Source organism: Tursiops truncatus, chromosome 5, assembly GCF_011762595.2.
Source record: "Tursiops truncatus isolate mTurTru1 chromosome 5, mTurTru1.mat.Y, whole genome shotgun sequence".
NCBI lineage: Eukaryota > Metazoa > Chordata > Mammalia > Artiodactyla > Delphinidae > Tursiops > Tursiops truncatus.
Genome location: NC_047038.1, coordinates 73,848,359 through 73,865,238, shown reverse-complemented (window position 1 = coordinate 73,865,238; position 16,880 = coordinate 73,848,359). Strand labels below are relative to the sequence as shown.

Genomic DNA, 16,880 nt, shown 5'->3' with positions numbered 1-16,880 from the left:
CGTAAAAACAAATAGAGCAGAACCAAAAACCCTATGGATAGCATCTACAAGAAAACCAGGTGATAAGGTATCCCCTACCCACAAAACCAGGTGATAAGGTATATCCCCCTCCTATGTATGAAGGAGGTGGGGACAAACTATCAACAGCTTCAAGAACTGCCGTTAGGTACGCACTACAATGCTCAGAGGGCCATTCTGGGGACACCCACAGAAGCTGGCAGAGGACTCTGCAGGTTCCAACTTCCCTAGGAAGTACAGAGGGGATTGTGACCCATGTATTTCTAATGGGCTGGAATGTTCTGGGGTGGGAGAGGTCTGATCCCTATAAACTAACAAACTAGGTCAAAGCCCCACACTGAGGAGAAACTGCTAAAGATGAATCTAAGATGAGTTAAATAGGCAAAGGAAAGGAAAGGTTCAGATAAGTAGGGGCTGAGAACGGAGACTAAAAAAAAGTAAGATCTTAGGTGTAGAAAAGACAAGACCATTTTTTTCACCACTTTGTGAAAACAATGTTAAGTGGGTACTCTAGAACTGTGAAGCTAGAAAAGCTATAATGGCTCTAATAAGAGTATACGAAAACTCATAGTGAACAACAGAAAAGAATAGCAGTTGAATTCCAAATACGTTCTTTAAAGAAAAAATAAGGAATAGAATGACATCCCTAGTATAGAAAATAAAATCATGCCAGAAAGACACCAAAAAAATGAAAACTATAACCTAATATTTCAAAAATGAGCTAAAAGAAATTAAATAAAAAGAAGGTATAAAGAACAGCCTAAATCAGAATTTTTAAAACTCAGAAATGAGCTGATTGAATATATATATGTAATTGAATCACTTTGCTGTACACCAGAAACTAACACAACCTTGTAAATCAACTATACTTCAATTTAAAAAAAAAAAGGAAAAAAAGAAATGAACTGGAGAAAACGAAGATTTGAAAATGGAGATAAAGAAATAAGAATTAGAAATGAAAGAAAAAAATCATTTCAGAAATAAAGGGTAAATAAAAAGAACACAAGAGCAAATAAAATGAATAATGTCTCAAAAGAAGGAGAAAATGGAAAGGAGAAAAATTTTTTAATTCAAACGAATTATGAAGACATTAAAAGGATTTGAGAGAAAAAGATCAATATAAAAAGACAGGCAAAGAAGATCTAACATACACACAATGGGAGTTCCAAAAGCCAAGAAGAAGAATAGAACAAACAGCAAAGGCTACACTACAAGAAAGTTTGAAATTACAGTCAGCTCTCTGTGTCTGCAGGTTCCACAACCACAATACAGAGAGCCGGCTGTACTGTGCCATTTTATTTAAGGAACTTGAGCATCCAGGATTTTGGTAGCCGTGGAGGTCCTGGAACCAACCCCTTGCAGATATGGGAGGATACTGTACTTACTAAAGTAGCACAGTATGTCCCTGAAAATATCAACCCAGAGCATCTAACACTACAGAATTACTGGACTTCAAAGAATAAAGGCAAAAAACAGGCCTTTGGGTATCTAGGCAAACATACCAAGTTAAATAGGAGGGAAAGAAAATCAGATTGCCAGCAGACTTTGACAACACTTTATAGCAAAAGACAATATAGTAAAATATTAAAGATCCTTGAGCAAAGAAAAGATGAGCCAAGGATTTATATCAGACAACCTGACTTTTAAGTATAAAAGCGAAGGCTACAGACAAGCTGTTGTGAACATAATTCAGGAAGCACTTCCCATGAATGCTTCCTGAGGTATCTGTTAGAGGATGAGCTTCAGAAAACCAAAATGTCAGGAAAGACAGAAGAACATAAGAACTAGTGGCAAGCATTAAACATGTATTTACTTGTAGAACTAAGATTAAATGGTGGGGGCTTCCCTGCTGGTGCAGTGGTTGAGAGTCCGCCTGCCGATGCAGGGGACACGGGTTTGTGCCCCGGTCCGGGAGGGTCCCACATGCTGTGGAGCCCGTGAGCCATGGCCGCTGAGCCTGCGCGTCCAGAGCCTGTGCTCTGCAACGGGAGAGGCCACAACAGTGAGAGGCCTGCGTACAGCAAAAAAAAAAAAAGATTAAATGGTGATAACAAAGGAGACAGCAGAGTATGTGACTGCTGTATATTCTGGTAGTTTTGGTGCAGTTATCAGAAAAATTAGGGGAGGGAGAGCATCTGCAAAGTAGAATATGCTTGCTGACGGCCTTATAGTAAAAGGCTATTACTTCAAATCCCAAGCAGGGGAGAAAAGGGAGAGGAAAGAACAGGCTGCTAGCTAATTTAAATTGTTACTCACAGAAGGAAACCAATAGAAAATAGAGCCCCAGAAAGAGCGAACCAAGGGTATCATATAAAGGTAGAAGTATAAAGGCAACCATTAGAACAGAAAGCACAAATCTTTTTAAGTACCCAACGGTATATCCAAAAAAGGGAAAGAAAATAGAATAATAGAGGAACACACCATCTATTAAGTCGTCTTACTAAAAAAGAAATCAAACCTGAGTATGATCATACCTCTAAACGACCAATTTACAGGAAATTCAGGGAACAGAGAACATGTTCAACAGCACCACAGGAATGCAGCCAGCAGCATTCGGACTGTGGATAACTGCACAGGACTAATCCTCAGTTTTCTTCAACAAACACTGGAGAATAGAACCTATAAATAAGAAATGACTTAAAAGGCCATATCAGCGAACTGCCATATATGGCTCTTGCTTAGAGTCTATCAAATATTTATATATTCGTATATGTCTTTATATTTATTTTCAATAAGGGAAATGTGAATCCTGGCTACTCAATGACACTGTGGAATTTTATTGCTTTGGAAGGCTGTGACATTGGCATTATCATTATGTTTAGGGAAGGGAACCTTTCTATTTTAGAGCTACATACTGAAAATGTTCACAGATGCAATTCTCTGATGCTTATGTTTCAAAATAATGGGAGGGTGGAGGGAATTCCCTGGCGGTCCAGTGGTGAGAACATGGGCCTTCACCGCTGTGGACCCGGGTTCGTTCCCTCGTTGGGGAACTAAGATCCCACAAGCCGCGTGGGGCGGCCAAAAAAAAATGGGAGGATGAAGTGGGTAGAGGTGAAGCAGAAAGACTGGTGTTGATCCAACTGCTGAAGCTGGATGACAGGTATATGAGGGTTCGTTCACTATTCTCCGTGTGTGAGGTGGTCCCATGATAAATACATATATAATTACATTTCTATGTATTTTAAAGTTACATATTTTTTAAAGTTAACGTGAGATTCAATTCCTCCATCTTGAAATAAAATGGCTGCTAATAGGTTTTCAAATAACCCAGCCTAGAAGTCAAAGGACACCCCCCTTTTTCTTTAAATCCTTTCCTAGTCAACTGATAGCAAACTTAAATAGGGTCTATTTAAATTTAGGCCCTGAAATTCTCACCCAAAACAATAGGTGCTAACCAATGATGATGACACCAGATAAAAAGAATTCTCTGGCTTAGAAACACTACAGTCTTTCGTCAAATCTAAACCAAGTGCTTTAAGGCAACTGATTTCATAATGAAGCATCCACACTTGTATACCTAAAGCTGTTGGTTTCATCGAAATTGTTAACTGACATGGTACCAGGCACCTGAGTATCTACCTTAATGCCTTCAATTCCAGCTGTAGTCAGTGGATGCCTTCCTGCCCATAACTCAAGAGGGTACCACTTTCTGTCCCTGGACAGTCTTTATCTTGGATTCCTTCCTAAGTATCAATACTAAAGGCAGCACGAGTCCTACTCCAGGCCTAAGACTTGACAGAGAAGGAACTTTCCAGTTCTGGGCACAAACAGTGGCAATTCTCATCTGGGGGAGTCCCCGATTTGAAGCTGGAGGGCTTATCACTTCATGGAACTCTGAAAGGCCACCCTAAGGCTAAAATGCAAAGTCAGATGAAGTCACCCTGTCACCTCACCCAGGCTGGCTGCAGCAACACGGGAGTTGACACACCATGCCCAGTATAACAGACGGTGGCTAAATGGCGCTCTGTCAGACTCAAAAGTGCCATTAGTTAAATACAGGTATATTAAAAACTGAAGGTGGTCAGATTTCAACAAGAAACAGATGAAAGAATTTAAGAAGGAGGTGCAGTGGCTTCCCTGGTGGCGCAGTGGTTGAGAGGCCGCCTGCCGATGCAGGGGACGCGGGTTCGTGCCCCGGTCCGGGAAGATCCCACGTGCCGCGGAGCGGCTGGGCCCGTGAGCCATGGCCGCTGAGCGTGCGCGTCCGGAGCCTGTGCTCCACAACGGGAGAAGCCACAACAGTGAGAGGCCCGCGTACCGCAAAAAAAAAAAAAAAGGAGGTGCAGAGCCTCCAGTGCTTGGAGACATACTGGAGAGCATTCAGCCTGGACCCCTGAAGCATCCTCTCTCAGCTGTGAAAAAGCATTCTGGTCCATTCTGGGAAAAATGGTCCTAAAGCCACAGATGGACGATGCACTTTGGCACATTCAAGGCTCCACAAAGTCCTGAAAGTGAAGACACCTATCTGTGTTCCCCCGGCGTTGCAGACATTTCTGCCACCCCCTTCGGTACATCCTTCATCAGTACATCCTCATACCTGCTGGAGAGGCTGAAGTTACAAAGACTGGAGCCGTGACAAGCTGGAAGGCTGGCGTGTGATGCTCAGCCCTTCCAAGGGCACTGGCGGGGCGGACAGGACTCAACTGACCAACATCTCACAGAGCTCCTCCTGAGTCGGCCCCGACCCAGGCCCTTCCCCAACCCACCCCTACCTAACTTCATTTTTGCGTCCTCTGGTCCCTCCTTCCCTGTGAACCCCGTCCCCCAACCCTCTGAGAAACCTTGCTTTTCTCTGCATCCTTCCTTAATTGACCATAATAAGAAACTGAAATAAATCTAAAGGAAGGCGCTTTCTCTGAGAGACTCTAGACTTTTTCTTCCTTCTGGGCTCTTTGCGGACCTGGACTCATGAAAGAAAAAGAATTCACTAGAACATAAGCCTCAAGAGGACAAGGATTTCTGCCTGGTGTATTTACAGCTATACCACTCGCCCCCCTACTGCGTCGATAATTATTTGTGAACAAATCTATAAATTCCTGGTACGTGTAGGGTCCGTTTAAGAGATACTGAAGGGACTAACAGAATGAAACTGTAAATCCTAAGCACTACAGCTTTATGCCCAGAGTTGCTGTTCCAAGTTTTCCAAATGGAGAGAGAAGCCATCTGCACCTGCCTTGGATTTGTCCTCACCTGATGGCATGCCACTCACTACCTGAGCTCTTTCGGCAACCTGACCAGCTCCTTCTTAGAAGGCAGTCATTCTGAAACGAAGGTGATCGTTTAAAATACTATCCCTTGAAAAGACTGGAATGGAAATGAGGCTACACATTCAAATCTCCTAAAAAATTCATAAACCCTTCTACATATGCTAGTTTATTTTAAAAAGCTGGAAAGGGGGGTTCTTTTTCATGAAAGTGATACATTTTGCTTGAGCTAGAAACGTGTCTACTATTTCCCTGTAGTAAATATACTGACTATACTAAAATAAGGAGAAAAACCTTTAAACATCCCAATTAACTGTTTTCAAGTGGTGATTCTAATGACATATTTTTGGAGTAAGAATCCTGGTTTGACTTAACAATGACGAAAAGCCGAAAGGCCAGTCCATGCAGTTTTACCAGACCATTCCTTGAAACGCAAATCTTCCATCAGCCGGTAAAAAAGAAATCTACATTGTGAAAATTAGGATGGAAATGCATTTTAACATTTATAAACTTTAAAACTTATCACTTTATAACGTACCCATAGTCTTTCCAAGTAGTATAATTTTCAATTTTTTAAACAATAGTTTTTTTTTTTTAGATGTACGCGGGCCTCTCACTGTTGTGGCCTCTCCTGTTGCGGAGCACAGGCTCCGGACGCGCAGGCTCAGCGGCCATGGCTCACGCGCAGCCGCTCCGCGGCATGTGGGATCTTCCCGGGCCGGGGCACGCACCCGTGTCCCCTGCATCTGCAGGCGGACTCTCAACCACTGCGCCACCAGGGAAGCCCGTAGTTTTGTTTTTTTTTAAGCATGCACTAGCCAAGTAGAATAACAGCCAAATGCCACACAAAATCGCTAGTAAATGTTTTCCTCAGAAGTCACACCTACATTAGATCCCTTTCTATAAATACTTCCTTCCAATAAAAAGAGACACCAAATAATTTCCAAAGTTCTTTGTGACAACGCCACCTTTGTTCTAACCCTGCAAAGCAATTCCTCTGCTAACGAGTCTGCATAGGCCATCATATTTAAATTACTGGCAGCCCTGATTGCTTTCAAGAATTTTATAACACCCTTTGAAATAACGTGAGTCACCTGGGATAAACCCAAATGAAGTGGGATGTTTTGCCTCACTGAAGAACTTAAGAGACACAAGGGAAAAAGTAAGGATTTCTCCTTCTTTCATTTTCCCTATTATATTTTAATCCATTAGGTCAAGAACAAGGCATTCCCTGGAAAGTACCATCACTCACACTCTTTCCTTAAGTGATAGATTTCTGCCCGCCACAAACAGCCACCTCCTCCCCAAAGCTCACTGCTTTGGGAAGGGCAGTGACCAGCACCCCTCATTACCTTTTAATTACCTTCTAAACGCAGGGCTAGGGAACCTACAGCAGAATCCCAAGATGGCCTAAGCCAGTCAGGACTCTTAGAAACCCCTCAGGCTTGGGGGTTTCATTTGTTGCCAGTTTGGTTGGTTGGTTGGTTGAACAAGTGAATTTATGCAGACTGTTACATTCCTGACTTATCATTTTAATAAATATTTAAAATTTGTTAAGAAGCAGAGACTCAAAGATCATCTCAACTCAGATGTTGAGCCTACAAAACCTGTGATCTTGGCTGGGGCGGGGGGGCGAGTAGGAGGTAGGGGAGGGTAATTAGCCCTGGACTTAAAAGCAACTCAAAGTACACATCCGTGGATCTCTCTGGATTTGCATTGTGCATACCATATATGTAATATCATGCAAAAGTGAGACCTATACTCTTCCGTTTTTTAAAGTTATTTCTCTGAGGAAGCACCTACTTGACCAGATGACACATACAAAAATCTCATCACATATGGTACCGCAGGAGACACTGCAGTTACTGAAGAAAAATCCAGGTGCCCTAAAACTTATCCTATCTCATCTTCTGCTGGTCTCCACAGAGGTTTTTTTCTATGGGAGTCTTTCAGCTGACTGTAAACCTCTACTTCTGCTGTTCACATCTTGACCAATTCCTGCCCCATTCCTCGAGATTCAACTCAGGTCCCAGATCTTCCTTGGAATCAGCCATTCTACTCAAGAAATGATGCTCATTCCTCCAACCCAATGCAAATGAATATGTGTCCTGGCTTCAGGACCAGCACAAGTATTTAAATCTTATTACAAATCTTAACTGTGTGAACATCTACACCAAGCACTTACGTTTCCACAGATCCCAGGCTCCTTGAAGGCAGGGATCACATCTCAGAAATCATCATGCATGTTGACAGGACAAGTGAAATGATGTAATCAACCAGAGACTGCCCAATTGCAATTTCATTTCTACCACCTTCCCCTGCTGGACCACTGGCTGATCTAACGTGCCACTGAGCCATGACCACGAAATGACCAAAGGGAAGGGACAGGTGGGAAGGGAAGTGAGGGTGCTGGGTAAACCCCAGACTGAACAGTCCATCCCTGAGTAATCAAGGGAAAAGGACTTCCTTCACCCTTACAGATCTGTCAGCCTACATGCAGCATGGCTGGCTGTGTCTCAGAATCAACAGTCAGTCGGGTGATCACAGAGCACAGTCATTCTTAGGTTAGGGCTAATTATGGTCGATTATAGATTTCTCCAGACCTCGAACTTCCTTGTTTTGGGCACTTATTTTGGCACTCAGCTTAAGCTATCGTGCACTTGCACAATTCATTCTGTGGTTAGATCCACCGTCCCCAACTCCAATAGATCGATCAATAACCCCTTTTTAGGTGTGAGTTCTTTATTGGCTATTTTCAATATAACCAAAAACTGTAAGGATCGTGTTAGAGTCTACCCAGAATTTATAAGAAACAGTCCAGCCCACAGCCGAGGCAGTGAAGAGAGAAAAACAGCTGGTTGTTTTATTTAGAAAGATTTCAGCTGGGCCCTTAAAGGGTCATCAAGCCAACTGAGGTGGGCAGGACCTAACCATTTCAGAATGACAGTTACTTTTGGCTTTTCTCATACCTATAGCCAAGGCCCTATAACTCTGGTAACACAATAAAGTCTTTTCCAACCCTTCCAATCAAAGAATTTTCCCTAAAAACAAACAAACAAACAAAAAAAAAACACCTCAATTTCTTTCTGGGGCAATTTCAACTATTCTCATTTTGTCCCATTCTTCACTCACATACTACAAATATTTGAAGACTGTCATTCACTAAACCTTCCTTTACCTTATCTTCTCCAGGCTTCATAAATCCAATTCTTTAAGTTGCCCTCAAAGGGCCTATTTCCCAAAGCTTTAATCAACTCTACGTCCTCTTCTGTGCCTAAAACATCCATCTTGTTCTCTGAGAAAACCAATAAACATACTTTTAAAATAGTCTCATGCAGAGACTAAATGAAGAATTATCTTCCTGCCATCGACTTCTTTTCACGAAAATTTACTTTTCATTACACAACGGGTACACAACACACAATTCTTTAAAATCCCCAAATCCTACTGTAATATTATAGAGCCATGGTCTGTGACCTTTGAGGTTTAGTTTTTAACATGGACATGACCCTAAGAAGATTTTCATTTATATCTATCATCGTGTCTGTGAAATTAAGTGTCAAGTAAATGCAGCCTGTAAATAATCAATAAACAAACATAGCGGAGTCCAGCATCTTATGGCCTCTTTCAAACGGGCTCCTCTTCTTGGCTTTATTTCTGTGAACTCCACAGCACCCCCAGATCTCCGTTACCACACCCACAATAGTTCCTGTTCCCCTTCCCCACAATCTCGTAGTGTCTGGCACATCCAAGATGCCTGTAAATTTGCCAAGCGAAGTAACTAAGTCTGCCACCTTTATCTTCCTCATGTCTCTTAAGTGTTCCCCCTTCTTTCCAGAGCATGCACCCCAACACGCAAGCACTCACTCCTTCATCCAGAGACCACCTAACCATCTAAAGAGTATGATCAGGCTTCCCTGGTGGCGCAGTGATTGAGAGTCCACCTGCTGATGCAGGGGACGCGGGTTTGTGCCCCAGTCCGGGAAGATCCCACATGCCGCGGAGCGGCTGGGCCCGTGAGCCATGGCCGCTGAGCCTGCACGTCCAGAGCCTGTGCTCCGCACGGGAGAGGCCACAACAGTGAGAGGCCCGTGTACCACAAAAAAAAAAAAAAAAAAAAAAAAAGAGTATGACCGATGGTCCCTCTGCCCAGCTCCCCACCAACACATAGCTCTCAGCCGTGGGCCTAACCATCCTAACAGAGGCCCCTCAGAAACTCTCCGTTAGACATTTGTACACCCATGTTCATAACAGCATTCGTCACAATAGCCAAAAGGGGCACGCAACACAAGTGTTCATCGATGGATGAATGGAGAAAAAAATGTGGTCGGTACATACATATACATATACATATACATACACTGCCTTCCTTAAAAAGGAAGGAAATTCTGACATGCGCTGTAACACAGATAAACCTTGAGGACAGTATGCTAAATGAAATAAGGCAGTCACGAAGACAAATACGGAATGAGGTCCCTAGAGTGTCAAACTCATACAGACAGAAAGTAGAATAATGGTTGTCAGGGGCTCAGCGTTTCATGGGTAGAGAGGGTTTTGGTTTTGCAAGATATATGTGTTCTGAATATGGGTTACACAACAATGTGAATGTAATTAACACCACTGAACTGTACACCAAAAAAATGGTTAAGATGGTAAATTTAATGTTATGTGCATTTTACTAAAATTTAAACACACACGCACACACACACACCCCTCCCTTAGTTTTGGCTGCCCACAGCAAGGGGATGTCCAAGTTTTTGAAGCAGGTTGGGGAGTGCGCTTAACAGGACAGAACAGTAGAGCGAACAGCCCTGGACCAGCAAGCAAAGCTGGGAGGGCCACTACGGGGTCAAGTCTACCGTAGCCTTGACTTCAAAGTTCTTTTCAGAATCTGGACCAAACTCAACACTAAATATACCCTCCCCCTCCAATGCTCCTTGAGGCTAATCAGAGTCCACCTTTCCAGCCTCTTCGCCTCCAATTCTCTACCCCCAGTCCTAACACCAACTGAAAGATCCGAAAATCTTCAAATAAGATCTTAATCTCTTGCTCCCTGTTTCAGGAGCTTTTTCCAACACAAGCCTCAACTACAGACACTCTACCCTCTTTTAAAGTTTAGAAATTAATGTCAAATATTATCTCCCACGTGGACTGATCCCTGATCTCTATCACATGCCCACCAAGACGTAAACTCCTCTCCTGTGAAATATGGCCTGGGCACTTTGCACTTCTTACGACACCAATTCTCTCTTTGAATTGTTGGCTCTGCTCTTACTCTGTTCCTATCCCACCCCCAGAGCCCACACGTATAGTCCCTACAAGGACCAAGGCATAAGGATTGATCATCCTTTGTTAAACTGAATCTGAAATGTTGGCTCAGCATTCACTAGTTCAAAGCTCTGTACAAGTGCTGGAGAACAGGAGAGAAGTTAAACCAGTACTGCCTGAGCACTGCTGTGTGTCCAGCCCAGGGCAACGGACAAGTTCAGCTTGGTCCCTCACAGCTAGGGAAGGGCCTCATATAGTCACGGAAAAGCTCCTCCCTTCTCAAGGTGCTTTCAATGCCACTTTACAAGGCAATAGGGTTCATGGACCCTCTGTGAGCTACACTTACTTATTCATTGAGGAAATGGGCCATTGACAGAACTTTCGCCTCCTAAACTTTTATCCAGAAAGCTATATTCCCTTTGGTGGAAAGCAGCCTGTGAATAAGGTTAAACAAAGAATCAGGGAGAGAAGTATGCATTAACACTAACTGTGAACCTTTTAAAAAACTAGACATTGAATGGATAAGCTTCATCTTAATACTAAAAGAAACCCCTCTATATAATCTGGTTTAAAACCATTTCCAAATTTCTTTCCTAAGAGACAAACGCTGAAAAAGAAACATAAAATCAGCCTGATGGTGGAGTCCCCATGCCTTCCCTGTAAGGGACGGTATGCAAAGTGTGTTTCGTGCATGATCTAATTTACTCCTTTCAGTAGGCCTATGCCATCATCCCCATTTTACAGATGAGGAATTGAAGCTTAAGCAGAGGTGAAGGGTCTCGTCCCAGGTCACAGAGCTGGCAAGAGGCCAAGCTGGACAAACTTGTCAACTTCAGAGCCCAAACTCTTAACTCTGATGCCTCATGCCCTGAATAACAATTTAGCTTAAACTTTAAAGTTTGCAAAAGCCTTAAAAACCTAACTGTCAGAAAGGTATGCAGCGGAAAATACCCAACCAACACATTTCATAACCAAAATGTAAGCATCAAGGCTAAAGCATAAGATGAATGGAAAAATTAGAAGGTATGAATGTTTCCACTAGAGAAATCTTCTGGGAGATATATGTATACATATAGCTGGTTCACTTTGTTATACAGCAGAAACTAACACAACATTGTAAAGCAATTATACTCCAATAAAGATGTTGAAAAAAAAAATCTTCTGGGTTTTTCTCCCCCCCCCCGTGGAAAAAATAGTCAAAGGTCTGTTCACTCTTTAACACTAGTGATTCCCAACTGTTTTGTCAAAAGCTATGTAAAACTCAAGACAAAAATTAAAGTTTATTTCATTTTAAAAGCTGTCAAGTTAGTACCTATTGGTATCTGCGTGCAAGGATTATAAAGAGAAATAGTCAGATTCTACATACTCATGGAATTTCTTCATTTGTCAGGTGCCTATGCCATCCCAGACCCTGTGCCAAGTATCTTTACAAGAATCTGTTTCTAACCTTTAGAGTACTCATATTAGAGAAGGCATCATTCCCATTTTAGGGACAGCAATAATTCCTAATTTACAGATAATAAATATGTACAGAGCTTGACATGTGTTGAGCTTATACCATGAGCGTGCCGGGCAGTACCATTCTAAAAACTTTATATGTAGCCACACATTTACTGGCACAGAGAGGTTAAGTAATTTTCCCAAAGTCACACAGCTAAAACTAGGATGAAAAGAGTGCAGCTCAGCAAGGGTAAGCAATTTGTTCCGAAGTCACAAAGCTGTCGGTCATGGAGCCAGCAGACTAATACAAGGCTGTTTTCATTCCTTAGGCCTGTGCTCCTTCCACTAAGTACCTGCGTGGTCCCACCTGTGCTCACCGGGACCCAAGGCTAAATGCCTAAAAGCCTGGCTGGCAGTATAGAGTGGTACTGTCTAGAGCAATGGAAAGAGTAGAGGTCCCATCTAAAGATGGGGAGTTTTCGATTCTTCGAGAGAATAAAGAAACCTAGATCTTGATATAAATTCTCCATATTTTAAATACTGCCCCAATGTTTTCTAAAAAAGCATCAGGTGGGCCAAACGAAACACAACCAAGCAAGGGCTATGAGTTTGCAATTAAGAGTCTGAAGTCAAAAGATGGGCTGTCTCGGGTCCAAAATGTCAAGAGACTAAGAGCTGCCAGGCTAGGCTTCCTCACAAGTCCTCTCTGCTTTCAACAAAGATTTACACTGGATTCGGCCTAGATTCAAACTTTTTCCTCTGGTGACTCCCTTGCAGGCCCTCTTCACTCTGGATTTGCAGCCACGAAAATATCTATTCAAGTTACAGAGACTGCAGGTGAAATTTTGCATGCTTAGGATTTCTTCAAACGTCCTTCAGTCCCCTTTTTTAAAAAGTTCCCATATGTGAATGAAGCAACATTAAGCACTTCCCTAGCCCATCAGCTGTTTAAACTAAATTCATTCTGGAGAAAATGCCGCTGCAGCCTTGACCGCTGCCTTTGAAGGGGTCCCTGCACTGCAGTCCAGCTTCAAGAATTCCCGCTCAGGACACCGCGGCTCATTTCCTGGTGTCCTTCTTTAATCAGCTGGGGGAGACTTGAGGAAATGAGTCAAAATCCTCAGGGCAACTTCTAAGGGCCGTCAACAACAGCAGCAAAATCCATCACAACAACATCTGTACATAAACGTGCTCCAAGGGAAGCCCACAAAATAACTTGGCACATTTCTGATGAGCATTTGTTTTGGAAAAAGAAAGGCTTGGAGTGTTGAGCTGCCATTATATCTCACTGTGCTCGTCCAGGGTAAACAGCCAATGATGTCACCCATCACTGGGGCTTTTCTCTCTCACAGGTACCCCACAAGTATATAATGCTAAGACCACTTTTAGTTTTTTGCAGTGGGGATGGAAAAAAATTTCAACTAACTTGCACCATCATGTTAGAGACAGTGCATCTTCATTTTGGAGGGACTCTACCTGGAATAGGACAGCTAACACCTAAAGCCCTCATACCCAGCGTCAAATGCCTACAAACGCCTCAGGGAAGCTATCACTGAATGACTCCCCCTTCAATGAATACTTCCCTCAAATTGAGAACACTAACTCAGACATCGTATGACAGGAAACCTAGGTCTTTTTCACCAACAATGGGAAAGTAATGATCTTGGCCATCCTATATTCCCAGAACCTCCAACAATGCCTGGCATATGATATAAACAGTTTCAAATAAATCTCAATTTATAACTGATTCTTAGAAATCATGTGACTGGAAATACAGCTGGGCATATGGGGCCAACCTCAGGCTTCACCCCTGATTATTCTGGGAACTCGCTTATCCTCAGCCAGTTTCTCCAGCTTTAATGGTAGGGATGGTAACAAGACTACGTCCAGGGCTTGCTGAGAGGACTGGAAATTGCAGGCAAAGGCCCCAGCATTGGGTCTGGCACTAACGTGAAATTGGAGGCACCCTAGAAAACGTGTTGCAATAGCACAGCATGAATGGTTTATAAAGTCTGAAGAAAAAATGTGTGGGTGGGTGGGAAACACCAGAAAGTGGATAAGTGAATTATCTGGGTTCCCTTTTATAAGACCATCATGTTATTTCCAGCAGGACAGTCATTCAGAATGTTATGTGTCCAGCTGCTGGGGATGACTCTAGCCTCACACCTGCAGGAACGAGGGGAGGGTATGATTCACTATTCACTGCAGGTTCATCCTGCTGGGCACAGGAGTTGTAAACACTGGGGCGGGGCGGGCCTGGTGACGATGGAGGGTCCTGCAGAGTTGGCACCTCCTAAGCCTCAAAGGGAAACTGTAGGGGAGCATGTTTGGACTGGAGAAACACACATCTCCCTGCTTTAACCAGAGGCAGACCAGCAGGACACCACCAAGCGGTCGCTGTGACCAGGAGGCAGTGGAATTTCAAGGAGGCAGGAAGGATTCAGGGAAAGAGTTCAGAAGAAGTGTAGAGTCTACGCGCTCATAACACTGGAAGAGGAGAATTTGGGACCCAAAGGATCCTTCATGGTGCAGACCCCTTGCTGCCCTGTTGAGGACCCCGGGCTCCCACAGATTTAAGGGACTGGCACAACGGCACACAGCCAATAGAAGCTGAGAAAAGGAGAACCAGAAAGGCAGCACAAGGCTTTGTCACTACACCACACTGCCCCCCAGGAGCCAGACCTTAAAATCCCCTTTGCCAAAAAATCTGTTCGATGGAGCCGGCTAATTATGAGGAATAAGGGAACAATGGATTCATTTAATTTAAAAAATGGGAAATAGTATGTGTAGTCTACCTTTCTTGTGTGCCCGATGGGTCCACTGCACACCCCTTCACTGAAATTAAAATGTCAAGGCACAAAGATGGAAAGGACCAAACGTCTAATTTGAAGCTTAGGCAGTCAAATCCGCCACGGGAATCCGGACACTCATTCATGATCCCTCCTACCTCTCTTCCCCCACAGGAAAGCCCTCACAATGCCTTATAAGACCGGGAAGGGGAAGGCTGCATCTTAAGACTTTATGGGAAAACTGATCAGCAGTAGATAGAGTCCCACAATAGTCACAGCGATGCTTCCTTTGGAGCCCTTGAATTCCAGTTCAGACTCACTTTCTATCCTTACATCATCAAGTTAGCCTTAAAGGTTAAAAAAAATAAAAATGACCTGGGAAAAAGCAGGGCTTCAGGGGTTAGTCGGGTGACCTGCACTCGCTTGCGCACCAGCGACGCCCAGAAAAAAAGAGAAGGGGCAGGAATCTGAGGCTTCCAGGAGCCTGCAAATCCTCCTCCACCTGAAGACCCAAGTTCCCGCGCAGATATAACGGATTTTCATAACAGCTTTAAGATATAAGTAAGATTTGCAGAAAGTTCCACTCCATCTCCCACCCCTCACCTCAGGCAGCTCTTCAGTAGAGATAGCATATGGGGGGTGTTGCGAATCTCAAAATTCCCAAAGAAAACAGGGACCTGCGATTACAGGTCGCAGACACCGTGTAGAGGGGCTTGCAGAGCCCTGCCAGCCTGGCCGGGTACTCCGGCCGTGCGTGGATGGCGGCTGGGGTCAGGAACCGCAGGGTGCCGGCGCACCGTCCCCGCCTCCCCCGGGAGCAGGCAGCAAACGCAGCCCTCAGCCGCTCCGAGGCGCGTTGCAGGAAAGAAACGGCACCCGGCAGAAAGGGGCGAGCCTCGGGCACAGAATCTACAAAAGCAAAAAGTCTGCAACCTAGCGGCTGCTTTCCACACGCCCTACCCAAGTTGTCTCCGGAGCCGCACCTCCAGGTTCGCGGCCACAGAGCCGCACGCGGCACGCTCCCCGTGCAAAAGGCATAACCGGAGGACCCGAGGACAACGCAGTCTTCGACTCGGGTCCAGGATGGCGCCTGGAGCAGAAGAGGCAGCGGGGTCCGTCCCCTGCTCTGGGGCACAAAGAGCGCCGCGGTTTGGAAAGCTGCCGCCGCAGAGCAAAGAAAAGGCTCTCCTCCAACTTCGCCCTCCGCGCGGCTGAGAACCTGCGGGCCGGTCCTCCGGTGCGCCGGTCACACACGCACAACTTTTAACAAAAGGAAGCAGCGGTCGCGCCTCGCCCGGCGGAGATTAACGCGCTGCATGCGAACCACCTCGCCGCCCGCCTCTGCGCCCGCTCACCCTCCGCACAAAAGCATCCCCAAACTCGCACGCAACCCGCTGCCCTCAGCCTCACCTCGCTCAGCCAAAGCCCCCCTCGCCGCCCCCATTCCCGGAAGACCCCCGGCTCAGTGCGCCCACCACCAGCGACAGGGGGCTCCCTGCGCAGGTGAGCAGGGCAGGGCGCAGGAGAGTCCCAGGGCCGCCCCGAATCTTCCCGGAGGCTGAAATGCCCCGGCACCAAAGGGCCGGCAACCACCTCTCCCGACACACCCCAACGTGTTCGGGCCCTACGGGGGCACAGGGTGAGCCGGGGGACGCGGTCCGGGTGCCCGCAGCGCCCTCCCACCTGTCTGGACGCGGAGCAGGAGCACCAGGACGAAGAGGAAATCCCAGGCGCCGGGAGCGCCTCTCATCGCGGTGGCTGCGCTGGGAGCGGAGCTCCGTTCCACGTTCCTGCTCTCGCCCAAGTGCACTGAGCGCGGCAAAGCCGGGCCCCCAGAGCTGCGAGCGCCGAGCAGCGGCCCCTCCTCCCAGCGCCCTCCCACTGCGTGCCGGCCACGCCCCTTCTCCGCGCCCCTCCTCGCCTCCCCTCCCTCCCTCCCCCACTCCAGGGTCTTGCTCCCTGGCTGCGGCGTCTGACCCCTGCTCCTTCGACGAGCTGATCCCGGGGGACCGAGCCCGCGGGTAGGGAGCGGGCACACCGGCCCTCACCGCCCGCTCCTGACCCCAGAGCCCCTTCATCTCTCCACCTCTTCTCTCCTGTGATATAGTAGGGCTGCCAGAGGCGGTTCCCGGACGAGAGTGGCGCTGCCCACGCGCTT

The 16,880-nt window shown here is 45.7% G+C and overlaps 1 protein-coding gene across 4 annotated transcripts in view; it reads right to left on the bottom strand.

The window, feature by feature from the left end:
• The window catches only part of KIT (KIT proto-oncogene, receptor tyrosine kinase), an 85,637-nt gene extending 69,086 nt beyond the window's left edge, over positions 1-16,551 (bottom strand). For all 4 annotated transcript variants that reach the window (XM_019928160.3, XM_019928162.3, XM_019928161.3 and 1 more), the window contains exon 1: positions 16,406-16,551. In XM_019928160.3, the coding sequence (XP_019783719.1) occupies positions 16,406-16,472 (67 nt within the window). In that variant the 5' untranslated portion in view covers positions 16,473-16,551. The remainder of the gene's footprint in view (positions 1-16,405) is intronic.
• Positions 16,552-16,880: the final 329 nt, after the last annotated feature.